The sequence below is a fragment of the Girardinichthys multiradiatus genome, chromosome 14, assembly GCF_021462225.1.
Source record: "Girardinichthys multiradiatus isolate DD_20200921_A chromosome 14, DD_fGirMul_XY1, whole genome shotgun sequence".
In the NCBI taxonomy this organism is placed as follows: Eukaryota; Metazoa; Chordata; class Actinopteri; order Cyprinodontiformes; family Goodeidae; genus Girardinichthys; species Girardinichthys multiradiatus.
This window is the reverse complement of record NC_061807.1, coordinates 35,415,422-35,441,589: the sequence shown is the minus strand read 5'-3', so window position 1 is coordinate 35,441,589 and position 26,168 is coordinate 35,415,422. Positions and strand designations below refer to the sequence as shown.

Genomic DNA, 26,168 nt, shown 5'->3' with positions numbered 1-26,168 from the left:
ACAAAGTACCAGCAGTTTCCCATCTGGAAAATGTCTAATGGTTGTTATGGAGACCTGTTGACCTCAAGCTGCCACGGCCCTCTATCACTAAGCTTTGGAGATTTGTTTCTTTACCTCCCTCAGCATCCTCACTGTGTGCAGATCCAAGATAAATAAATATTTGTTACATCTCCATTGTTTAATATGGAAACAAATCGTTACCATATTTCAAATGAAAAATCATTTCCAGAAATGATTTTTCATTTTAAGAATGGCAGCATTGTTTGACTCATAAATGAAATTAGTAATCAATCATCCTATTTGCATTTTCTTCTTCAAGACTGCACATTTTATGCCATAATCAAAAAGAAAACAAAGCAGACATTGCTTTTTCGTTTTCGAGTTCTGCCCACAAAGTACTGCCCAGAACTCGAAAACGAAAAAGCATTCCGAGCGGCGGGAGCAGCAGAGTGACGTCAGCAGCCGCTCTTCCTCAGCTCCCTGCTGACCGAGCTACCCATCTTGTTCGGTTCGGGATGTGGATGGTGGGTCGTCCTCGTCCCATTTGAGGCTCCACAGCATCCAGCCGTTCCAGGACTGAACGGAGGTTTACTATAGCAATCTCATTAATGTTCAAATCTATGACGGCAGAGTATGCAGCCAAGGTCTCCATGACTTGTTTTACTCAGTCACGGGCATCAGACTCAGATATACTACTGGATTCTACTTGCTCAGCTAATTCTAAAAGTGTTTGCACAATTTGAGGGAGCGCCATGACCTGTGATGCTAAAGACCCGGCAATTGAATAAATTTCTCAGCACGTTTGCACTGTAATGCAATCAGACGAGCACAGCGCCCCCTACCGAACAAGATGGGTAGCTCGGTCAGCAGGGAGCTGAGGAAGAGCGGCTGCTGACGTCACTCTGCTGCTCCCGCCGCTCGGAATGCTTTTTCGTTTTCGAGTTCTGGGCAGCACTTTGTGGGCAGACCACGAAAACGAAAAAGCAATGTCTGCTTTGTTTTCTTTTTGATTATAGCATAAAATGTGCAGTCATGAAGAAGAAAATGCAAATGGAAATAGGATGATTGATTACTAATTTTATTAATGGGTCAAATAATGCAGCCACATTCTTAAAATGAAAAATGTTTCAGCAAATGTGTTTTTATTTGAAATATGGTAACGATTTGTTTCCATAGTTTAAAGCTTTTAACTGTTGCTCCAACTCTAGATGGAGGCAAGTTTAGGCAAGTAGCTATTTCCTGACCTATGAAGATTAACACACACACACCACACACACACACACAGTACATCTTTTATTGTCTCCCCTGTTTTAAAGAGTGGTGAAGAGAAACAAGCCTGTCTGTCATCTCATGTTTATACCTAATGGAAACAGGAAGTGTTGGATTACTAATTAGGTTTCTGAACAGTATGATTAACATAAATTAAAATTTATATTTTGTAGGAATTGTCAGAGAAACCAACAATCCTACCACTGTTTATATCTATTATCAAGAGATCATTTTTCCCCGTCTGAATAAATGTATTCAAATAAAAGTTTTTCTAAAATTTTGAGAGTAAAAATGTTCACTCCAATAAAATTTAAGGCTTTTTGTGAATCTTTTAACTTTGTTGTTTGATTAAAATCATTCAACAGCTTTTTTTTGTTTTGTTGAGAAGTTGGTGCTTTAAAAACACTTAGCCAGTCCTGTGTTTTGATTGTTTTCCTGTAAATGCACCGCTTTGTAATAATAAGTCTTGTAACTGTGGTTCCACATGGCCCAATAATCAATCGCAGGAAACGTCAGCAGAGACGGAGTCGCCCTAACCTCATTTTCATGTTTGACAGCGTGGAAAATGCTCCTCTGGCAGAAACTGCCGAACCCCAGCGCAGCCGGTCATATATTAGCCCTGTGTGCTTCTGGGGGAAAAAAAGCAGGCTGACATTTCAGCTCGCGATCAGCTGTCTTAAATCAAAGTGAAGCACAATGATGCATCTAGAAGCTCTGGTGGTGTGGAGTATTAAAGGCTTTATGTCACAGGATTATGCTGAAGCCGTTTAGATGGCACTTGGACAGATTTGAAAGCTGAAGCTGCTCTTAAGCGACTGGATGTCGTCGTCAGTGGTTCCGACTTCAGGGTATTCGGGTTTTTTTCTTCAACACCAACACAACACACTGCCCTAAATAATCAAATGTTTGTCCAGGGCATCGGTTTTTGTGAATAGACAGGGTCGAGGATGTGTTTTTATTTTGTTGAAGGACTAGAGCTGTAGCAGAACTCAACCGCTAGGTGTTTGGTCACCATTACATGTGATATAGGAATTCACTTGTTCGGTCTTGTTTTTTTTCTGTCTTTCTTTATAATCCAACTTCAAGCAAGAACACAAGAGGATCACCCCCAAACTGTCTTAAGTCCTAGCAGTTTGGTGATCACAGGGTTCCTACAGCCTTGAATTTGTTTAGTTATGTTTCCTTCGCTAGAAACACATGGAGTAAGAAAATAGTATCAGAAAATATTTGTATTTCCAGACATCATTCACTAACCTACTGTTGTATCATTCTCTCTCCTTCTGTCTGTCCATCCATCACCCTCTCTTTCATCTATCCGTCCATCTATTATTTCATCATCCATCCGTCTGTTCCTCCGTCTGTTCATCCATCTGAACCCAAGTCCTTTTCTCCTTCCCTCTATCACTCATTCATGCATCTGCACACCCTTTTATCCATCTCCCTGTCCATCTGTCTATCCATCAAAAATAAATTTAAAGGGCTACTTCAAACCTCTGGCAGATTTCTGTATGCAGTTAAAATGGAGTTTGTGTAGGAATCCTGTGACAAGACCTTTATGCTACGGCATGATAACATCGACAACAATAAAATAAAAGATCACAATGCAAACAAAAGACACTACTGTTAGCTTTAAAGTTTTTTTCTTTAGAGATTCACACATATGTTTGTTTTTTGTTTTCTGCTTTTGTCAGATAATGACATTTCCCACAGAACAGGACACACACATTCACACATAGGTGCATCAATGGATTTCCTCACACACAGGCTTAACTGTCCTCTGAAAGCCCGACATTTTTCAGCTGCCTGCACTGAATCCTTAATTTCAAAGCAACAACAATGAAAGAGCACTGTCCAGGTTCCTAAATATAATGGTCTTAGTTCAGCAGGGGGTGTTGGAGTCCTCGCTACAACAAAGCCACATCTTTGGTTCTGCACAAAATCAGCTCGTAACCATTTCCAGCAGTGTCCTTTGTGGAAAGTTTGTTGGATAAAGCTACTCCAGCTGGTATTTCATGTAGCTATAACAGCACAGACAACCTTACTCAGTCATATTTAACTGCATTCCTCAGGACTGGAGAGCCAGCCACTGCAGCAGACAACCTCCACCATGACTGTAGATTTCGATGCCGTGTTTGGGAATAAGTCCACACCCAGTAACAACGGCCCACAGCCTGCAGCCGGTAAAAACCCTTCGCTCTGTCTGACTGTCCAGGCAGGGAAATTACTAAAACCTTTTGGCTTTGATGGCAGCACGCAGCGCTTTTAACTAACTCTCTGATTAGTTTCAGCAATCTGTGACTTCTCTTCTGCAGGGGTTGTTTTTTTTTTCTCCACTTTCTAACTCTGCCTTTTTGTTTTCTACTACTGACAGCAAGCCTAACTCTAAAACATATGTGTAAAACAAGGTCTTCATATCAGCAAACTTCAGCAAACAAATCCTGCTGAATTCCTAAAGCTTTTTTTCCAATTATCCTTTAAAATAAACGAGATGATCTGGAGTAAGATATTTGAGTTAAAAGTGAAATGAATTTATTGTGAGTAGATATATTGAATGGAGGAGATTGTGTGTTGTAACCAATGTTCCTCCTACCCTAACCTTACTTGCTGTGGTAACCTGTGTGCTTTGGTGACAGCTTTAAGCAGATGCTTTTAAGCGCTACATGTTGGAGACTCTGGGTCTGTGCCCTCTTATTGGCTTACTTTTTATTAACCTCTCAGCATCTGACGCAATCAATCTCTGGGCCTCCTACCTCTTTTGGGTCCCACAATACTCCCAGAATGCTGGGAGTATCTAAAAAAGATGTGCTGCATTGTTTTTAACTGTTAAAACTTCAGAGGAGATTTTTGTTTAAAACTAGCTTCTTGCTCAACTATTTTCCTTGTGTTGCACAGGTAAGGATCAGCTTCCATGCAATGTTTTCGTTGTGCTTTTGAAAAGCTACTTTTCCATCAACTGTATTGATACCCGCCAGATCTTTCTCACTTTGCTACATAACAGCCACAATCTTCATTGGATTTTATCTGGATGTTATGTGATAGACCAACACAAAGTAGTGCATACTTGTCTAGTTGAAAGAGGATGCAGTGTTTTTTTTACTTTTTGACAAATGAAAATCTGAGAAGTGGAGCATGCATTTTATCCTGCATGCTTTACTTTGATACCAGAGTAAAATCTGGTAAAACCAGTGATCTACAGGTGTTGCTTAATCAGCACTAGAGTCCACCTTTGTGTAATCTCAGTGTAAATCCAGCTGTTCCATGTAGGCCTCAGAGGTTTTTAGAGAACATTAGGTAACAAACAACATCAGGCAGAAAGTTGTGAAGAAGTTTAAAGCAGGGTTTGAGTCATCCAGCCATCCATTGTCTTCTGTGTTGCCCATGATCAGGTCACGGTGCCATTAGGTCCAGGAGGGAACTCTGGACATACCTTTCCCCAGCGACATCCTCCAGCTCATTCTGGGAGACCGCATGGCGTTCCTAGGCCAGACAGGATATATTGTCCCTCCAGCAGCTTCCCTGGAAACCTCCTGGAATACATACTTATCAAGATCAGTCTTGAACAGCCCAGAGAGAGTTTTCCCGCTCTGACATCCAAGCTGAGTCAAAAACTGTCCCCCGGTGATGTGATGATTTTAGCCATTTATAAGGGGCGGGGCCTGAAGCACTTAGTCTATTTTCCATAGTTGTGTATGGAGTAGGAGAATCATGGCTGCTTGTCGCAGGAGAGTGAGTGCTGCTATCCTCAAAACTCTGGAGGCGTTTAAAAAAACGCAGATATTTCACCTTGTTTTGCATGCGGCTGCAACATCTTTTCTGGCGTGGTCTCCGTCTACTGGCAGGGGTGTGTATTCACCTGTGCAAGCACACGTGTCGGGTGTGTCTGCGTTGGGGCAGAACTGCGCCAGGAGTGATCTACAGAGCACAAAATTGTAGAGGCAGAAATGACAGGGTTGTGAAAATATAATTAAGATCGTTTTGTCTGTTTCATAAATGGACAATGTATGTTCCAGCCCCCCATGTGACATTGAAGAGACGTGTCAACCATGACAGCCCCTCAATGTCCAGAACCTTCAGAAACTCAGGCCATGCTGCTGGGGAGTTTTTTTTAATCTACCCCAGCAACCTCTGCCACAGAGATAAATCACATTCTTCTGAGTCTTCCGTCTCTTCTTCCTCTGTGAAGGACAGGGTGACCTGATTGAGAAGTTCCTCAAAGTGCTCCTTCCACCGCCCGAAGATGTCCTCAGTCCACGTCTACAGTTCCCCTCTCAAAGCATGGTCATCGTTTCCCTTTTCTGAGTCAAAACGTTCTCCAGAACTTCCTTGAGGCCAACCAAAAGTCTCTCTCCATAACTCCTCCATCACCACTGGTCCACCAGCCGGTTTTCTGGTTGCCACCGCTACAGACACCAATAACCTCCAGGCCACAGCCCCTGAAAGCTGCATTTACAGTAGAGGTCCTGAACACGTTATAAAACAATATTTCCAATCCTTGAACATCTCACTATGGTAAAAAAAAACTGAGAATGGCAGAACTGCGATTCTACTAAAGTATGCCCTCCATCTGACCTGACAGGCCTGGCACAGTAATCAGAGAAGCAACAAAGAGGCCTATTGGATCTCTGAAGGAGCTGCAGAGATCCACAACTCAGGTGGGAGATTCTGTTTGAAAAACAAACTCCTCAAATCTTTAATTTTTATGTTTTTATTTATTTATATATTTGAAAGAGTAATGAGAAGAAAGATGTCGAAAGAAATCCATAAGAAGAAGCAGCTGCTCAGATCAGATAAGACCAAACTGGTACTTTTTGGATCACATGCCAACTCGCAATGTTTGGTGGAAAACTAACCCTGCACATCAACCTGAACCAACCATTTCCATATTGATTCATGGTGGTGGCATCATCATGCTGTAGGGCTGCATTTCTTCCAGCAAGGACAGGGTAGCAGGTCATACTTGATGGCAGCATGGTTGAAGGTAAATACAGGGCAATTCTGGAAACCAGTTTCAGGCTGCAAATTTATTAAGACTGAAGCGGAGGTTCACCTCCGACAGGAAAACAACCCTAAACATACTGCCAGAGCTACAAAGGAATAGTTCAGACCAAAGCATTTTCATGTGTTAGGATGATCCAATGAAGCTCCAGACTTAGATCCAGTTGAGACTTGAAAATTGCCTTTACCAGGATGCGTTCCACCTTATATGACTAAGCTTGAGCTGTTCTGAAAAGAACTGGCAAACATCTCGGTGTCAATATATGAAAAGGTGGTGGAAAAATGCTCCACAAAAACTTTTTGTAAAACAACTTTGGTAACTATGTATCCTTTTCCTTTCACTTTATAATTATACACTGCTATGTGTTGGTCCTTCACACAAACTCCCAATTAAATACATTGAGCTTTGTGGTTGTAACTTGACAAAACACAATAAAGGTTTGAAGAGTAGGAATGTGTTTGAAGTTTCACTCCCACTGCTATTTTAGAGCTGACTTCATTATTTCCTGTCTTCATGTTGTCAAGTAACATTTTACTGCGACAGCACCCATCAATCAGCCTTTGTAGAAAATTCCCAGGATTAATCAGCCAGCTGTTTCAGAGCAATGGTCGCGCCGCATGTAGTTGATACGTGTTAGGCTGATTTAACTCAAAGAAAATCATCTCTGGTCATCAGTATCTTCAGCTCTGCTCAGAGATAGCAGTTGCAGACCGATTGTGCGTTTGGAGGGGCTCCTTTTCTACTAATAAAACTTGTATTGAAACGACCAATACACCATCTGGGCAAACTGGCAGCATCTCCCAAAACCCATTCTGTATCCAGCTACTGTACATGTCTATTTCCTCAAATGTTTGCAGTGTTACCCGTAGCCTGTATGTTTGTCGGAGTTCAGAAATGTGTCGATTCACACGTCCTTTGTGGTTTCCCTCTATTCCCTCTGCCTGCTTCTCCTGATCTGTTTTGTTTTGTTGTTGTTGTTCACACCATTCCCACCTTCCTCCTCTTTCTCCTGTCACTGCCTCCTTTTGTTTCATCTCTCGTCGTCTTTGCTTCACCGTCTCTCATCACACATCACAAGGCAAGCATCACCCAGGCAACTCCGACCCATCTGCTCCCCTCCTCCGTTCTCCAACTCCTCACATTTAAAACAAAGAAACCCTTTTTCTTCCTTTCATCTTTCAGCTGCAGTTTAGAAAAATACTCCTCTAAATGTTTTCTTTTTAATATTCCCTGGTTAACTGCTGTAAACTTTTTTGGTTGGGTATTAAATGAGGCACCAACTTTCTATTTAAATTCGTAAATTTCATTAATTTTAATGAAAAATGTTCTGCCTTCTTTGTTTCCCAACTCATCCAAATAATTGTTTCTTCTGGATTTATATATTTATCATCAGTGTCTGCTTTTTGCCGATTATTATTTTTATTTATTTATGTGGAACTAAAACCCACCAAAGCTGAAAGAAGTCATCAGAGAAGTAATCTTGGAGCTCTTTTTCAGAAAGTACTTTTACACTTGACTCACTTTTGTGCGAAGTCATCATGGTGATCTAGTTGGAGGAGAGCTAATAATGTTTGTCACACATAATCAGTCTGAAATTAATTTAGTCACTCAAATGAATACTGAAAGAATAAACTACTACTTTTTTTTTGTTCTCTGTAATAAATAAGTTTCCTGTTGCTACTTGTATTGCATAAAAAACTGAAAAGGACTAAATTCCATCCTTGGCCACAATATTTAAGATACTGTTTGGTTCGGGAACATTTGAGTGGACAGAAATCTATTTTTCTATAAAGCTTTTTTTCTACGTTTTTCTAAAGATGGGACCTTTTGCTACCACGTGGAAAAGATTGTACCACACACAAAACATCCCTTTGAACCACTATGAAAGATTTTGCCTCATGCCTCAAGAGAGCAGCAGTAACCAACAGGACTGGAGCTTCACTGTCAGTAAATTGAGGAGGAACTGGTATGTGTAAGCAGATACCACTGTGAACTAACATAAAGAAGATTTTTAAATCAATCAGTGCTGGAGCTTCTGAGAAGACCCTCTCCTTTTATGGTTCCTCTGTTTCAACAACAGGTGCCTCCTATATCTTCTATCCATTACATCCTAATAGAGCTCAAAGGGACACTTATTATACTATAATGCCAGAGATGGTGAGCCCTCATTGTTAGCACCGAGGTTTTAGATAATGCATCTTTACTAAATTTCAGCTTTCATCTGTTAGGACAAAGTGCTTTTCAGATGAAATATTGGAAGAGATTTCCTTCCTTCCTTCTGATCTTTAACCTGTATTGGCAGTCAATCTGATGATGAAGCATCTAAGCCAACACTGATATCATTTATCCTCCCAGTTCAATACAACTCTGCTTTCTTCTTCACATCCTCCTTGTTCTCCACTCATCCACCTTACCTTCTATTCATAGCCCTGTGGATTGTGTGTGTGATCCACTGAAAAATTGCAATACTTCACTGACACTGTGGTTTAAGGGGGGGGTGCCCATATTGTTAATGTTTTACTACAGTGTCAACAATGGGAAAGAAATTTAAATTCAGGGGGAAAAAAGTGATTTCATTTTTCGTGCCCCGCTCACCACCACCCCTCCTTCTGTTCCTTACTTAATATTTTTATTTTTATGCTTCATCTCTTTGAATTTTTTTCTTGCCTTTTAAAATGTTTTTTTCCAACTCTCTACTCCCCCACCTCCCTTGTTTTCTCTCATCTGCTAAGCCAGCAGTGAAAGTGTGTTTCGAATCTCTTGTGTGAGCAGCGCTGTCAGACCTATACACCGCTTCCTAACTGAATATTATTCCTCCCTTTTTTTACCATCAGTTTGCCTGTGTGATTTTCTGCCATCTCCTCCTCCCTTTTGAGGAGATGCTGTCCATTTATAATCCGTAAACATTTGTTTGCTTTCTGCTTTGTTCAACTCCCTTGCTATTATTTTTAACATAAATGTATGCACTCCTTTTCTTTATTGTTTTTAACCCTCGCAAACCCTTTTTTGCATCCAATTTAAGCAACACTAACAGTATCACCTCTAGGTTGTTCTACCATCAAAGTTGTAACAACCAATTAGTTGAATGAGTGCTGACATGGGAGTTGTTACTGATGGCTCTTAAACGTACATGCACACCAGCAAATTACTCATTTGCACCTACAGGCAATGGACATCTAAAAAAAACAAAAACATTTCTCAATCAGACACACACAGATACATTCAAAACTAATCAGTGTATAGAGTCACAGAGTGAACATGGCAGCTGGAATTAGGTAAATCAATCTCCTGGATGAAGTCCTACAAGGTACTGAGTGAGGGATTATAGTTGGTGTAATTAAAAGCTAAAAACTGTTTGGGATGAATTATTTTAACAAAATGGAGTCAGCAGATTGAGGTTTAGATTAAGATGCATCTTAGCAAGCAGAATTCAGAGTAAAACTGCTCTATATTGGCTTGGTAATTCTGTCTAAAACTTAGCTGGCGATGGTGTTGACATTTTAGCAACATTTTCAAACTAACAAAACGTTTTTAGTTTCTTTGTGTGAATCGAACTGACTCCTTCTCAGTGCAAATCATAACTACTACAAATACTGCATCCATTGTTAAATATATCATAAGAACTTATTTTGAAGGATTTATCTACATCATGATTTATGCCAGCAGATAGTAGCGAAATGTTTGTTTGAAAATGTTCTTTTGAATTTAGGGGAAGTAAATTGCACTTATCTGTAAGACACATCTTCTGTATTTAATGCTAAATTAGCTTGCCATATTTAGCACCGTTGTCCTGCACAATGAGGCAGGACGTGTGACCTATTCTAAAACAATAAAGCACAGGGTCAATCTGAATTTAGAATAGTTGCTTGTGACCTAAAATATTTCTACTGAATTGCTCAGCTCTTGATGTTATCAGGCTTGCTAACCTCTGGAGGTCACATAAAAGCAGCCTAGTCGGTGGAAATGTTGTCTTTATGCTTTAGATGCTTAAACAACTTATTGCTTAACATTTTTTAGAATCTCAGAGTTTGACAATCCTTCAGGGCTTTATTACAGTTTGTATGTGGTAACTGAACTACTGTTTAGCAAACAGAGAAGCCTGCTTCCTCACAGAAAATGAAATTACAAACATCTTCGCTCTTGCTTTTCTCTCTCTTTTCATGTCTCTCTGTGTATCTTGTGAAGCTTCCACACATTTTCCTCTTGTTGCAAGGTTGTTTGGAGCCTTTCAGGTCTAAAATGCAGTCTTTTGTCCTGCTCATCTACATGAACAAACCAATTTCTCCTCCAGGTTTCGATGCTCTCGGAGACCTGTTAAAGCCCACAGTCACCGCTCACACCGCACCACCACCTCCTCCTCCTCAAATGGCCATCCATCCTGGAGGAAAGCTGCTAGCCAGTGACCTCGACTTCTCTCTGGCCAACCTTGTGGGCAGTGAGTGCTGACACACACACTTGTTCACAAAGAGAGAAAATTAGTTGGAATATCTGTGCAGCAGATGGAACAGTTATATAACCTTACCATTGCAACACCAGGCCTTGAATAATTATTAGGCGCTGTATGCAGTTCCTGCTAAACACAAGTCCACAAGATATTTTTCTAACCAATGTGCTTTCTCCAGAAAATGTTCCACTTGACTATGTTTTCTGTTTCTACACCCTCCTCAGATCTGCAGTTTGGTGGAACTGGAGCCAAGAAGTAAGTTTCTGGACGTCTTAGAAGAAAAAAATATATATATATAAAAATGAATGCATTTACATACCTCATTACCTTTCTGTTATGCTTGTGTTCAGAATATTGGCAAAATAAATAGTTGAGCTGAAATTGATATTTTGAGATTTTTGGGCATGAAGAAACGCTGCCAGCGAACTTGTGATGCTCTGTTTGTCCCTCAACAGGCCAGAGATGCAGTGGAGCCAGCAAGGAGAGAAGAAGCTAACTGGTGGTCAAAACTGGCAAAATAAGACAATGTCAACCACACAGTGGAGCCCCGCGCCAATGGCCCCTCAGCCCATGCCTGTGCCACATGTGGTAAGGAGTCCAAAGCACCCCGGGGGGACGTACACATACAATAACATGGACCTCTTATCTAAAACATCAAGGTGTCTGCAAGTTCTTAAAGGCTGATGTAATTTCTTGTATTATTCTAGTAAGGGTTCATATTCGAAGATGAAACCTCTCCAAAAATCCTTTTCTGCCCTCTTTCAGGTTTGCAAATTAAATACCCCCATTTGGCCCCATTTGCACCCTTTGTAACACAAATGAAACCATGAGCTGATTAGTTAGTAAAGCTGGAGGCACTGCATTCATTTAAACCAATAAAGGGAAACTCCTACCCATTTAGTTTGACTTGCACTGAGATACTAATTTGAAGAAAGTTTAGCGTTTTAGAGTTTTCGTTTTTCAAAAACAATGTTACCACCAGTATTGTGAAGGTTGATCTTTAACAAGAACTATTGAGGTTCAGGTCACACAGATTAACACTGAATAAAGTAACATTTACAGTTCACCACCTAAACATCCTAAAATAACTCACAAAACATTGAACTAGTGTTTCGTTTTTATTCTCGGTTTTGCCAGCTTATTAACATCTTTCAAAAAGTTAATGAGTCTGAAATTTAGATGGCAGTTTTGCTCATTTAGACAACAGCTGGAAAAAATCTGAGACATAAATTGAAACTGAGCTGGTATTTTGGTTATGCTTGGCTGCACAATGTGCTGCTCGTTTCTGTGGTATTTGCAAACCCAGACCTAAACTTACTACCTCCCTGCAGCCGGCTTGCACAAAAAGCAGGATGGAGAGGCAGGAACTCTGATTAGAAGGTTCGTGCATGAGGTTTCAGATTATGAAGCCTTCATTATCAATAACAGGTTCCCACATAAACAGATATGCGTTTGTGTGGCACGGCTTAACTTGTGCCCACATTCACATACTGCACCAAGTCCTTTTCTTCAAGAGTAAATGTGGCAACTCCTCTCTGCATGAAGAGGCTATTTTGGTCCTAAATGCTTACAGCTTTCATTCCCAGAGTGAGCTTTGCTTAATTCCAAGAAAAGCTGTTTAAATTCAGCATGTAAAAAACAGCGTTGTTAGGTGAAAAGTTCTCCAAAACAGAAACATCAATGCTACCATTTGATTGTATTCACACACAACACTGGTTAGTGATCTCCAGCTGTTTAAAGTCTGTCTGGTCACAATGGGGTGACCAAACATGAGAGGCTTTACTGCACTGTGTGATGCGTCTCCTACCCACATTTGCCCATTAAATGTATATTTGATGATATTGCTTCTTCAGTTGTGTCTGAAGGTAATAAAATCTGCCTATGAGCAGCTCTGAAGTTCACAAATTTCCTTTTTTTTATTTGATCATGTCTTTATTGGTTTTTGACTCCCCTCTAAATAAATTGAATGACAATATATTTTTCTGCTTTACACGATGATGGGAGAAATACTGTTTCTGGGCCTGCAGCCAGCTGCTGGTTAGCTTGGCTCAATAAGGTTTAAACAGAAGTATAAACAGCCTGTTTGACTCAAATCATCTTCTTATTTAGCTCTGTAGCTGAGCATGGGCTTCCAAAAATGTTGCACTCTTTTTTTTTCACTTTTGTTCCAGTTTCAGTGTCACATTGGGGTTAAATATTTAAGTTGAACTTTCCTGAAGGGACCAGGTAAATACATCTGACAGATGGAAACTTGCAGACCCCTTACCGGATGTTGAGTGGAGTAGAAACTGTTGCAGTGAACGCAGGGAAAGCTGTTTTTTCTGTTTGTGCATGTCAGAGTGCTGGTGTGTTCTTTGTATCTCAGTAAAGTATTTAGCTGTGTGTGCATGATGTTTGCTGATCTTAGCGGCTCCTGATTGTCCTCCTGATCTCTGCTCTGCAGTTTCTGGCTGACGAAGACAAAACTGTCACTAACACCCGTCTTCTTCTCTTTGTCTCACTTTCCTCTCCTGTTGAACCTCTTTATCTTTTCCTGACTCCCTGTCCTCCCTAACCTCACTGTCATTCCATGTAATCTCTCCTTCCTGACGTTCTTGCACCGTCATCTACTCGTCTTCCTTCCCGTTCTCGTTCACGGCGACTCTGTTTCGCGTTGTCATCTGCTTGTCCTGTTTTCGCCATGCTGCCGTTGACACTGTCCATCGGCATGGTGACGCTTTTGTTTTCTTGTTTTCCTGTGGGAACTTCGTGATTCCGAATTGCTTTTTTTTTTTCAATTTTCTATTTGCTGTCCTCACCACCTTTTTGACGAATGCTGCTTTCTTATCAAATTGTTCATCCCACTTTTTCACTTTTCTACCGTTTTCTTTCACTTAAACATCTTATCCTTTCTGTTTCTACTTCTCTCATTCTTGTGTTTTCACCTCTACTTGTGCTAATCTTATCTTCCCCTCCTTGTCGTCTGTCTCCCTTTGCCTTCCTTCTCTCTGTCTCTTTCTGTCCCTTTTCCCTGTTGCGTCCTGATGCAGAATGGAATGTTCTATACTAGTTATGTAAGTACTTATCTCTGTTTAGTAAGACAAGTCTCAACGAGCCTCTCAGAAATGTCTGCTTATCCTCCATTTCATCTTTCTCCTCCTCACCTCCTGTTGCTCTTGCGTTCCCTGGAGACACTTGTTGAAGAATTTGCCTTTTGCTCAGTTTCTACAAATAACTTCATCATATCTGAGCTGCACAAGCTGACAGTGTGTGTGCTATAGTTGTGTAAGCACTAACTTCTTTAGCTTTTATGTTTTAGTTGATGTCTACTTAATCAGGCTTTCTTATGTTTTTCTTTGTACTTTGGCTGCTATTTTTATTCACTTCAGAAACCATAGAGAAATGTAGAACACTTCATAACCCCTGACCTTTTTCATATGTTCTCATGCTACCATTACACACTTCTATGTGTTTTATTGGGACCAACACGAAGTAGAGCATAATTATTTGCTAAGTTGTTGACAAATCAATATCTGAAAAGTGCGGCCTGCATTAACATGTAGCCATGAGTCGAGCTAATCTAAACCACCCCATTGTAGCTCTGGTTGTATGTTTGGAAAGTACCACCTCAGTAAATACCAGCACCACCATCTTGACGGACAATTTAAAACAGTAGTACAATAGGTTGCCCTCCTCAGTTCTTTAAATTTTCGCCCATTTCATTTTTTGGGAAATTTCTGAAAAGGTTCGAGTATTTGGCTGTTGAGTAGTTCATTCGTTTATATCTATCCAGCAGAAAAAAATCAACATGTTTTTAATATCCCTAAGTAGCACTGAAACCGCAGATTGAGGACCGTGGTTCTAACAGGTTTTCTTTTCCAAGAATGTCCTATAATTGGTGCTGTCCATCTTCCCATCAACTCTGATCAGCATTCCCACAGCTCAATGCTGCCACCACCATGCTTTGCAGTAGGGATGGTGTGTTCAGGGTTATGTGTAGTGTTAGTTTTCTGGCACACCTAAGGTCAGTTTTGGTGTTACCTGACCCAAACACCTTAACCCAATCTTACTTGACACGTCTCCACAACTCTCTCTCACACCTGCCTGCTCGGATTCTTGGACTTCATAGTGGTTCTTGTTCGCTGATGTTCTGGAACAAACCTCCGCGGGTTTCACAGAACAGCTGGATTTATACCTTGACTTAAATTAGACACAGGTGGGTTCTTTCTACAAATTAGGTGACGTCTGAAGGTAATTTGTTGAATTAGGTTTTGTTTAGGGGAGTAAACGTAAAGAGGGCTGAATCCAAGAAACACGTCACACTGTGTTTGTTTTGGCATTTTAATAAAAACAAAAAAAAACATCAAAAAAATTCTAAGGAGATTAGGCATGTCTCACGACATTTGCCTTCTGCTGTACTTTTAACAAGATGGGCCAAAATAAAGACTGATTAAAGAACAATTCAAGCTTGAACCGGGAAAAATCTGATATCTAGGCTGCTGGTAACAGAGATGGTTCAAAACAGCAAACAACGCCGTTAAGCAGTTACATAAAGACTCGTTGTTGCATCTAGAAGGGTTATAGAAGACATCACAGGTAGCAGAGCAGCAATAAAACTGTCTGATGAAATACTTACCTCATACATTCTAGCCAGAATGTTGCAACAGTCTCAGCTGGAAACACGTCTCGCATTTTAAGTTTCAAGCCAGGAAAACGTCTCACTCATTTACCCAGCACTTAGCCTCGTAGGAGGCTAAGTGGGCTGGAAGTCTAACTGCTGCGAATCTAAGCGAAGAGGAAAGCCGTGCAGTGTTCACTTCGCAAATGCTGAAAACACAGCACAAAGGATGCAGAAAAAGGCAGGTAAAAAGAAAAATGAGTCACCAGGCGAGGGGGGGTGAGGTCAGGTGATGGATGTGCATAATAAGACGGATGCAAACAGAAGGATGAAGAGGGTGATGCAGCGAAGGCCGACAGCTGTGTGTGAAGACGGATGGGCGCCAAGAGTGAGGGGGAATCAGAAGCTTTGCATAAACAGCCTCATTTTTTTTCTCTGACATGCTGTCATGTTTTTAAAGAAGAAAGCAGCTGAAAATGACACACATCCGTATAACTGAAAGACAAATGGTTTGCGAATTAATGAGCGATCAAACTGCAGGTGACAGTAAAGTCGTGTTAATCTGTTAATAGAGCTTTAAACACTGGAACTTCTGAACCCCCCCAGTGTGCTTCTGAGTAGGCGATAAATATAGTTGATGAAACGGAGTCTGAAGTGGGCCTTTTTTTTTATACAGCTGAGGCAGATTGATCAATGTTTTTGAGCAACAACTGGCTCTCCAGGGTCGTAACTACAAGAATATACAGATCAATTGGATTGATTGCCTCCTAAGATCGGTTCACAGCTTCACCTTGCCTTGTCTGAAACCTTTCTTTCCTTTAAATCTCTGGCAAGAGAAGCACTTCTGGTTATCCCTCCTTTTTAAAAGTGACTTTAAAGCTCTGATAGTAGGTGCGTGTATTCAGAACCTGTCTAGACCCTACCAGAAGGGACAGCAGGGCTTTTCATCTCTTCTTGTTGCCCACCTGCCATTAAAACTGTGTAACCTTGAATTTAAAGTCTTTGGTTTGTAAGATCATTCCTAAAAAGACCTAAAGCTGCTAAAGGTCTGTTTTCCAAGCACACCGTTATTCATATGGATGTGGTCTAATGTGTAAAAATCCATCTTCTATTGGAGAAGCTTAATCATAAATGTAAAGATGAGGAGTAGACCTGGGCGATACTGGCAAAAATTTTAAACTACAATGTTTCTGTCTGTATTTTATAGTTTTGAAAATGATCTCAACAACTAATCAGAGCTGAGAGTAAGAAATGGATAAAACAAAACAGTTAATTGGTCTTACAATAACTGCACAAATATGCAGAGCAGAAATGCAACAAGCATTGCTTCCATGATGGTTTTCTTTCATTTTCAGGTCTGTGCTCTTTCCTAGTCATTTCCGTCCAGTGGGACACGCGTGGCTTTATTTAAGTTAATAGTTCACTTGCAAAAAGTGCAATGTGAAAGTGGACCGCACCAAACGAAAACAAATAAAGTCCGCTTTTGAACCGGGCCAAACAAGTGGACAGAAGGACTTTCCTGGCGTGAATAGACCCTAAATGACACACATTTCCTATTACCTCTGGTACTACAGTAAGTGCAGACAGGCACAAATCAGCCATCTTAAGTAACTTAGTTTAAAACATTGATTAAAGAGCTGATGCAAAAACAGCAGTTAAAGGATAATGCTTGTGCAGTTTTATTTTTCCCCATAAACCCCTAAACGTACCGTAGCAATGCCTTAATTACTGTAATCCATGATTTTATGTCGCAAAATAAAGCAAAACATGACTTTCCAGAGCAGCTAATTACTTTGTTTAATGGAAATATTGTATTGTTTTCATTTCTAGACTCTAGTTTTTGCTAAATTAGAAACCCCAGCTGGAGCTATCCCACTCTGTCAGAAGAGGAAGGTTTTACCTCTGTAGCTGCTATAGAGGCTCTGATCATGTTAGAAGGCTACACTCGTCTCATTTATTTTGATGGGTATATGAGAAGGTAGACAAAGATTAACCACTGATTAATTAGGATATTTAAATTTTTCATTTGATAGTGTCCCAGCCTTTACATTTACCTGTTGTAATACAGCTGCTGGTACATCACTTCATCCAGGATGTCATCTGATACTGACATGAACCACATTCCCATAAATGACCAATATATCCATCACACTCAGCAGCTTTAGTGCAGAAAGGCGATACTTTCAAACAAAAGCTGTATATCACCCATGGTGTTGAATCGGAAGCCCGTTCAGGTAGCAGCGGGTTTGATTTGCCCTCTATATGACAGAAAGCTGAGCACGGTCTCATTGTGCCTCTCCTTTTGAAGTGGTGGGAATGATTGCTCACAGTGGGGATCCACTAAGTACTTCAGCTTCTTGCTGTGCCGCTAAATGTACACATATTTGAGCTTTAATAGATTTTTCCTTTCCCAAACCGTACATTTAGTTCTAAAGTCGCTGAAGCCGAGTTGTGTGTTGGTGTTCCCTAAAAGGTTTTCATTTTATTTCTAATGATTGAGATCATTCTGAAACTGAAGCAGATGGGTTATTTTGTTCTGAGATGATCTGTTTTTGTTCCAGGCTCCGGCGCCAATGGCTTTCCCCATGACTACACCACAAGTGCCTGTGTATGGAATGGTAAGTATGCACACATAGTGCATTTCATTCCACTTGAGCTTATATATCTAACATATTGACATATTTGGTTGCGTTACTTTACAGGGTAAGCTTCAGTCTACGTCAGTGGAGTTTTATGTGATAGACTAAGACAAGGTTTTGCATTGTTGTGATGTGAAAAGGAGAAAGATGTGCTTTTAAAAACCAATTTTCAGTAATGAAAAATGTTGAAAGTGTGGCATGGATTTGCATTCAACTCTCCAAAGTCAACAACTTGTAGAACAACCTGTTGCAACAGGTCTGGACTTAGACTGAGCCATATGCTTTGATCTAAGCTCTTCTATTGTAGCTCTGACTGTATGTTTGCGGTTGTTCTGCTTGAAGGTGAACCTCCTCCCCTGTATCAAGTCTTTTTAAACATTTATTTAACAGTTATTTTTTCCAGGATTGCCCTATATTTAGTTCCATGTATTTTCCCATCATCTCTGACCAGTATTCCCAGAGCATGAAGCTTCCCCCACCATCTTGCACCATTGCAGTTGTGTTTTCAGGGTGTTTTTTTTATTATGATAAAGTTTTCATTGTGTTCGCCTAACTGTGTGTGTGTGTGTGTGTGTGTGTTGTGCTGTGCCTCTTCAGGTCCCTCCCCAGATGGCTCAGATGGGTGGGGTACCTGTGATGGCTCCACAGCCCATGATGTATAACCAGCCTGTTCTCAGACCCTCCAACCCTTTCGCACCCATGCCAGGAGCCCAGGTAGCTGATACGCATTGCTGCACAGTGATTGAATTCTTTACACATACGCTCCTTTTCAACTGATATACGGATGAATGATGAAAACAAAATCTAAATCTAAAAAAGTCATAAAATTACAGTTAGCTTTGTTATTTTTTTATTTTAGCAGTTCATGCAAAATACATTTTCATGGACGATGAATTTCTGTTTGGATGGTTAAAACAGTTCTTCCTATTGGGATAGAACTGTTGCCTCAACACCGTGTCTAATGTAACCTCAGTGCAAAAGCAGACCCTGCAGCCTTGTTTGCTGATTCATCTGCTGCTTCACAGTGGCTCACTCTGTATCGATGCAGTGCCTTATAGATTGGTACCATCTGACCATACTACCAGATGTTCTCACTGACAGATCTCAAGCAAACAAGACGGTGTCCCCCTCACACCAGCTGGTGTGCCACACAAGTCTGTTCTCGGACCACACAAATTCCAGCTTTAATTGAGATATTCTGAGTGTCTGGTTCTAAGAAAATATGGCTATTAACCGTTTCTGTGTGTGAATTCAAACTTTAACCTTTTTTATATTAGAATCAGGTGCACAAAAGAATACCTCCACCTACTTTTTGGCACCCTTCGTAAAGATGTGTAAAACAGTTTTAAAAGTGATGAAAAATACAATCTTTAAATAGAGTACACTTGTTCAATTAGGAAAAATAGGAATTATTTAGTTTTTTTTAGGAACTCATTGGTGCTATAATTATTGACTGCTAGTTACAAAATGAATGTAATAGAGGCAATATTACAACGTTAAAGTTGTAGTCTAGTAATCTGTAGTTCCTTTCACAAAAGTCTGCACGTGTTCTGTGAAAGGCTGACGCGTCGTCCCTTTCACAGAACACATGCACCACTCTCATGCCCCTGATTCACCACGTGTAAACAAGACTCAGCGATAAATTCTGATGAGAAGAGTAAGAAGTTGTAAAATTTCTATTTGAATCGTGTACTTGGCCTACAAGATTGCCACACCACAAGTTTATCTGACATTAATGTTTCAAAAACTCAAGTATGGAGAGAGTTGTACGAGTAGTGCTGACGGCGATGCCACATTAAATCTGCCGTTCCTCACCATTGGCTTGCTTTTTTAAAACTCTGACCTAATTTCATCGACTTCTCTTGGGATTTGTGAATCTTTCCGGGTTTAGGGAGGAAATGCTTTGTGAAAGGTACTAATTACTTTTAAGGATCCTGGGTTGTAAATATGACGGGACACAGGCCCATTTCTCTTGGTCGCTGTTCAAATGAGAAGCTCTAGGAAACACTGCACTCACAGTAAGGTAGATGTATGTTGATCAGGGGTGCCAATAAGTGTGGGAGGAGCTGTGTTTTAAATCCAGCTGGATAGGAAGGTTTCTGTTTGAAAGCTGATGCTGATGGAAAGATTTAAAGCATCACGAAGTTCTCTCAAAAATAATTTAATGCTTTAAAAGAAAAAGGTAAAACTTCTCTTTGCTTGTGAGACCGTTAAAAAGCTCGGAATTTCTTCATCATTTCGGTTTTCTTCCCTGTTTCCTTTTTTCACCCAGATGCAGTTTATGTAATCCATTCAGGGGGGAAGCTGAGTGCCAAAAGTGACAAACAAACAGCAGAAAAAACTCACGGGAGGACGGAGGGAGGAATGATTTGATCAAGTCAACGGAGAGACACCCAGACAAGATAACCGACGGACACCAAAACAGGAGACAAGAAGGAGATGATGAGGAGTGTTACTGATGAGGGGAGGCGGGGACTCTGTCCTGGCTGAAACAACTGCTTGCTTGTGTGAGAGTGGAGCTTCTCTGTGTTTATTGTCTCATTTGTGTTTTAAATCGTACAGATGGAGGGAAAGGATGGATGAATGGAGAAGAGGGGATGGAGGTAATCCTGCCTCTGGGTTTCACCCAGGCTGTGCAGTTCAGTATCTGGATGCTTTGAGAGCTGCAGAATTAGCTTTATTTCAAACTGGTGCTACTTTGTCCTCGCTGAGTTCCTGTCTGCCTGCAACAGCAACTCGGGAGCACTTATGTGTGTGTGTGTGTGTGTGTGTGCAGCAGTTGTTTTAGGTAATACAGCCTCCCACCTCCTCTCAATTCTCTCCCTCAGTCTCTTGTTTTTAGTCAGAGATGTAGAGGGACATTTTCTCAAGTCTGTTTCCTGTTATTTATTTTCCCATCTGTATTTTTTTCCCCCGCTGTTTTCCTCGCCAGCCTCTTTTTAATGGTATCAGGGCTTGTACAGCATTTTGCTGAAGCATTAAATGTTAATCGAGCATTTCTTGTCATGGCTTTTAAAGCTTTGCACATCAAGACGGGGATCGGTGAAGCGTCGAGACGAAAAGATTGTCTCAAGGGCTCGTCCCACCAGGGAAACACGGCAAAATGTATCCAGATGTTGCTGAAATCGTTGACTATAGCGGCATCATGAAAACAGCTGCTGGAAAGCTGCCAGTCAATGTGCTGTCTTGGAGTTATTCAAGGGTTTAAGGGTTGGGTTCTTCACGTAAAATGTCACATGAGAAAAGTGTCTTGAAACTAATCTAATTTGATCCTAACATAATTAATGAAGCTGTGTATATAAGCAAAACTTGAGTGTTTAAGGTTTTCGTTTGTCCTCATATGGGCTGTGTACCCATCTTTGCAAAGTTAATATTAGTACATTCATCGGATACTCAGATTATGTGTGTGTATCTCTTTAAGACGAGAGGCAGTGCGTGTTTGTGTTTCCCACAGTGTTTGATCTGGATCTGATAAGTCTACGTGTCCTGAAATAAATCCAGCACACTAACGTTGCGCCTCTTCTTAAAGGGATATACATACAGTCATCTCGTCAAACAGTAAAAGGATAGTTCAACATCTTTTAAAGTGAGGGTCAGTTAAGAGGTTTTAAGAAGTTAACATCTGCTGTAGATAACTGTCTTGGTGTCTTCCTTTTAATTTGGAAGCAGAAGCCAACATGTCGTCTAAAACGTACCAAGTCCAAAGCAAAGTGCTCATTTTGTGGTAAAGAACTCCAGTTTAAAAAAACCTCTGAGTGGTTTATGCAAAGGCCATTTTTTGAACCTTTGCACCATCATAAATCTTCCTGCGTGAAACTTGTACCGATTAAAGTGGCTTCAAATTAAAAGTTTTATAGCAGTGTAAAAAAATGCTAGTTTATTGATTTTCACTCTTTGATTTACTTTTATGAGTTACTCTGATGGGAAATGCTCTAAATGTTTCTAGTTGTCCAATTACCGCCTACATATTCAGAAGCTTGTTTGTAACTAACTGCCCGATGCCAAAAATGGAAGCGTTCATAAAATAGCGTTGGTGTAAGCTGCTCTGATGTTTGTTTTTTTAAAATGGAATAAATCCACTTTGGTCTGGGCAACTTTTGAACTTGAGCTTTAGTCTTCTGGACCAACTAATCTGGATCTATGCTAAATGAAGATGTCAAGAGAGTTATCTAAAAAAAAAAAACAGCCGCAACAGTTTATTCAAAGTTTATGTTAACGTTTTTCAAAGCAGGCTTACCTCTATACCAGGAATAAGGAGGAAATGTGTATTTTTCTGTCTAAAAGGAATATTGTCCAGTTTGTTTTGCCTAATGGTAGCTGGGTGACCTGTGTGGATCTGTCCTTATTTCTAAGACCAGTAGATGTAGCCCTTTTTAGAGATCTACATGATGTGATTTATAACAGCAGTTACTGAATTGAGTTGACTCCACTTTAAATTGCACTGAATCAGAGCGAGAGGCTGGAAGTGTGCCGCTCCACTGACGCGACTGTGGGGTCCGACTACAACTCGTGGAAAACGTTGCGGCCCCTCTTCAGGCAGAACATCCGTCCTCGTGAGTTGTGGCTGTGTTTGTGCATAATGCACCGTGGGCTGTTCTCACATGTATGCTTACACGTTTTTGTGTAGGATTTTTATTTTTTCTTTTCCATCGAGGGCTACTTCTGAGGGTCAAATTTTAAATCAAACTTAAGCCCACACGTTTGATACAAATCTTTTTTTTTCTAAAATCAAAATATTGCAAAAATGCACATGCGAAAAAGTTGCACTGAAGTGGCTATCTCACAGTAGTAGAGCCATCAAGGTTTCTTTAAGGATGGTGATTGGAAGTGTTTTGTAGGGTTTAAAGAACTCTCAGCTATGGGCTGTTTTGACGAGTACGTTTATTTCTTCCTGCCACTCTAAAGTTGAACTTGAAGATTAGTGTATTCCTATCAGGGTTCAGCATTATATCCGTGATAGTCTGGTCTCAAACTCATCGTCCACTCTGCTGTGAATCCTCTAGAATGTCGCCTCGGTTCTTCTAGTCTAGCTGATCTAGCGCTGCAGCACCTATTTTTGGCCTGTTTAGTCTGTATTTAGTCTGTGTAGATTTGTAAAGTGCTTACAGTTCCCAGTTTCTGTGTAGATTGTCCCACCTGTCGCTGTGGGTTAGATGCTGCTCTTTAAAAGCTTCTCGTCAGTCTTGTGTTAGCTTAGCCAATCTTATTATCCCGCTGTAGGTTCTCCCACCGCGTCCTGTCCTCTCTGCTGGTGTCTTCAAATGATAGATCTATTACCCCTGTCAGTGTTTCCGTTTAGCTGTAGATAAAACGTTTCTCTCAGGCTCTGTGGTTAGCTTCTCTCAACCTCTTCTTTTTCTTGCTTCTTACGTTGGTCCAGCATTCCACCATCCTTCCATTTCCCCACATCTGCCTCATTCATCCCTGATTGGACCTGAACAGCAAAGCACACATACAGATTTTCAGGTTTTTGTGACAAAAATTATCGTTTTGAAGACCATCTCTTGTCCTTGTGGAAGGTAGCTTTAGCTAAAGGCCAGTTTAAGTAGTTTTCTTCGTTTTCTGTGTTAAAGTGAAGGTAGAGAAATAGAGAATCCTGTATAGTAAAACCTCGGGGAGATACAGATCTACAACGTGGCCTTATGAGCATAAGATGGGATCAAAAGACTTCCTAAAAATGTTGAAACCATTGCCTCTTGTTGGGTTGGCGTTTTCAAAACTAGATCATGAAATAAATCAGAGTAGCCTTTCTGAACATTGAAACTTGTTAAAGTCATGGAGATGTCCCCATTAGGATTTTTTGTGGTAAAGATTCAAGTCATGTGCAAATACAGAATCCCGACCAGTTAATTCATAAAAACCAACCATGAATATGCTTGAAAGCCCAGTAGCTTTAAATTATAGTACAATAACATTTCATCAGTGGTACATCCCTCCAAACGCACTCACCAATGAGGGTTGGCTGCAGTACCAGGTTCTGGGGACAGCAGTGGATATTTTGCTAATGCATATATCGCTACAGTCTTAAAGAAACTCACTTCCTGCTCCTGCTGATGCTGTTGTTCATTTCCAAGCAGAAGTTTGCTGAAGCGCTTTGCACACTTTAGCGTCTTTTCTTCCTGTTTCGATATGACTTGTTGATAGTTAAGCGAGTCGTGTATTTCAGCGGGGGGTTGATCTCCTGCTTCAGGAACTTCACGCTTTTGTTTTGAACGTCATAACATTTCGGCTGCTTTCTGCACAGCTTCCCCCAAAACTCCTTAGATCAACACAAAACAGTTTTAAGCCATGCTCACAAGAAGTTAGTTTACTGGCTACCTCTTAGCACAACGGAGATAAAATCACAGACGGTCAACAAAGAACAGGTTTCAGGAGTTTAGTTTGGTCAGGGACATGCCTTTGATTTAGAAATGTCTTTATTGGGATCCATACCTGATATCTGGTGTTACATTGGGACAACCTTAGTTGTTGTCCTTCTAATAGCTCCAGTATTGAGGATTAAACAAACCTGCATTTAGGTGGGAATGTCTTGGCTTGTTATCCTGGAATGAGCCAGAAGGTTTTCAGCTGTCTACCAGCTTCTGTTCAGGGCTTCTTCAAAGATGTCATTCAGCATGATGGATTCAGACGGTAGCAAGTAAATCAGGTTGTGACCAGAAGTTCAGTTTATTCCGAGGAAGACCTCGACCCTGGGCAAGCAGTGGAAGGTCTTCATGAATTCCCAAACATAAAGGTTCTCTACCATAAAATCTTCTCTTTTTTTACTCCACACTGGATGCTTTGTGAAAACCAGGATGTGGATGGTCTCTGGTGAGAATGCGTCAAGCTAATTCTCCAGGCCTTACTGACGCAGTTTGTTTTTCCTCGACTCCAGCAGTTTCTCAACAAATGAATGACAGAATTAGCCTTTTATGTTAAAGGCAGGTGATTGTGGTCTTAGACCTGTTTTCAGTCTTGTTTGAGCAGAATTCGTGTAACTGCCAGTAGTTGTTGCAGCTTTATTGTGTAGGATTGAATTTTGGACATACTTGGACAGTTTCCCAGCACCTGCCTGCTCCAAATAGGGTCAGTCCCGGCAGCAGTGAGGTTACCTTTCTGGACTCTTAAAGCCGCTGCTGTATCTATGCGTTGTTGTAGCATGAGTCCGATACAGAGGAAAATGAACTTTGATGTCAAATCCAAACATCTGATTGTAGCGGACATTCAAAGAGCAGGGTCCTCTCTGGTGAGCACCCGCTCAGTGAGTGCATGGTGTCGTCTTTCTCAGTGTTTGTGTCCTCAAAGCATGACGGTGGTGGTGACCTCTCTCCTCTTGTTGTCCACTGATTGAGTGATTGATCAGACTTGACCAATCACTGGCCGTCCAGGAACCGTTCGGCCTGAAACTAACAAATGTTTTGGACTGTTGATGAATAAGCCAGTACAACTAAAAAGCATTGCCAAATTTTTCTTGAATTCTCCCAAAGAGCTGGCATTATTTTCACCTGCAGCATACGTCTTCTGTGGTTAATGCATTCACTCCCGGGCGACGTTTGCACCAGAACCAGAACCCACCACCTGAAAGGAACTGAACAAAGAGAGGGAGAGATGTCTTGATTGATGTCCTTGTTTTGTCAGTGAGTTTGTGTGTTCAGTCAAAGATCTTTTTGTGCACGCTCAGATTTATTTTTTTTTTTGTTTGTTTTTTACATCGATGTATTTTGGTAAACAAAAGAAACCCCTCGGATTGCTGCCCCACTATTCTGTATATAAAGAAACGCACATGCAGCACGCAGCTTAAAGATGTACCCTCATAATCCGCATTATTTTCATTTACCCATTTTTATTTTTCTGTACATGAAGATATTAGCGTCATAGGCAGCATGTAGGTTGAATTCCTACCATGGTGGGGGTGGGCTGAAGCAGACTGACGGAGCAGATCTGGTGGGCTGCAAACCCTCGCCATACATCAGGATCAGCCGTGACTTCTCAGCGATGCCAAATGTTAATCTCTCTTTCTCTTCTGTCTCTTCCCCATCTCTTTGTACATTGTTTTCTATTTATTTAAAGCAGAAATATATGGAGTGTACCGAGCATGGAAAGGCAAATAAATGTTAGTTGATTGAAAAAAGAAAAATTATGGGCTTTTATTTTACAGCAGTATATTTGTTTATTCTAGGGATTTCTTTCTTCTATCTTTTTTCTTTTTTTGGAAGAAATAAAAAGTCATTTTCCATTCCTAAA

The 26,168-nt window shown here is 40.7% G+C and overlaps 1 protein-coding gene across 1 annotated transcript in view; it reads left to right on the top strand.

Annotated features, from left to right (window-relative positions):
• The window catches only part of si:ch211-200p22.4 (phosphatidylinositol-binding clathrin assembly protein), a 99,308-nt gene extending 73,140 nt beyond the window's left edge, over positions 1 to 26,168 (top strand). The window contains exons 13-20 of the mRNA XM_047386989.1: positions 3,339 to 3,449; positions 10,557 to 10,700; positions 10,934 to 10,964; positions 11,165 to 11,297; positions 13,739 to 13,762; positions 17,868 to 17,924; positions 18,543 to 18,659; positions 20,218 to 26,168. Of these exons, the coding sequence (XP_047242945.1) occupies positions 3,339 to 3,449; positions 10,557 to 10,700; positions 10,934 to 10,964; positions 11,165 to 11,297; positions 13,739 to 13,762; positions 17,868 to 17,924; positions 18,543 to 18,659; positions 20,218 to 20,232 (632 nt within the window). The 3' untranslated portion in view covers positions 20,233 to 26,168. The remainder of the gene's footprint in view (positions 1 to 3,338; positions 3,450 to 10,556; positions 10,701 to 10,933; positions 10,965 to 11,164; positions 11,298 to 13,738; positions 13,763 to 17,867; positions 17,925 to 18,542; positions 18,660 to 20,217) is intronic.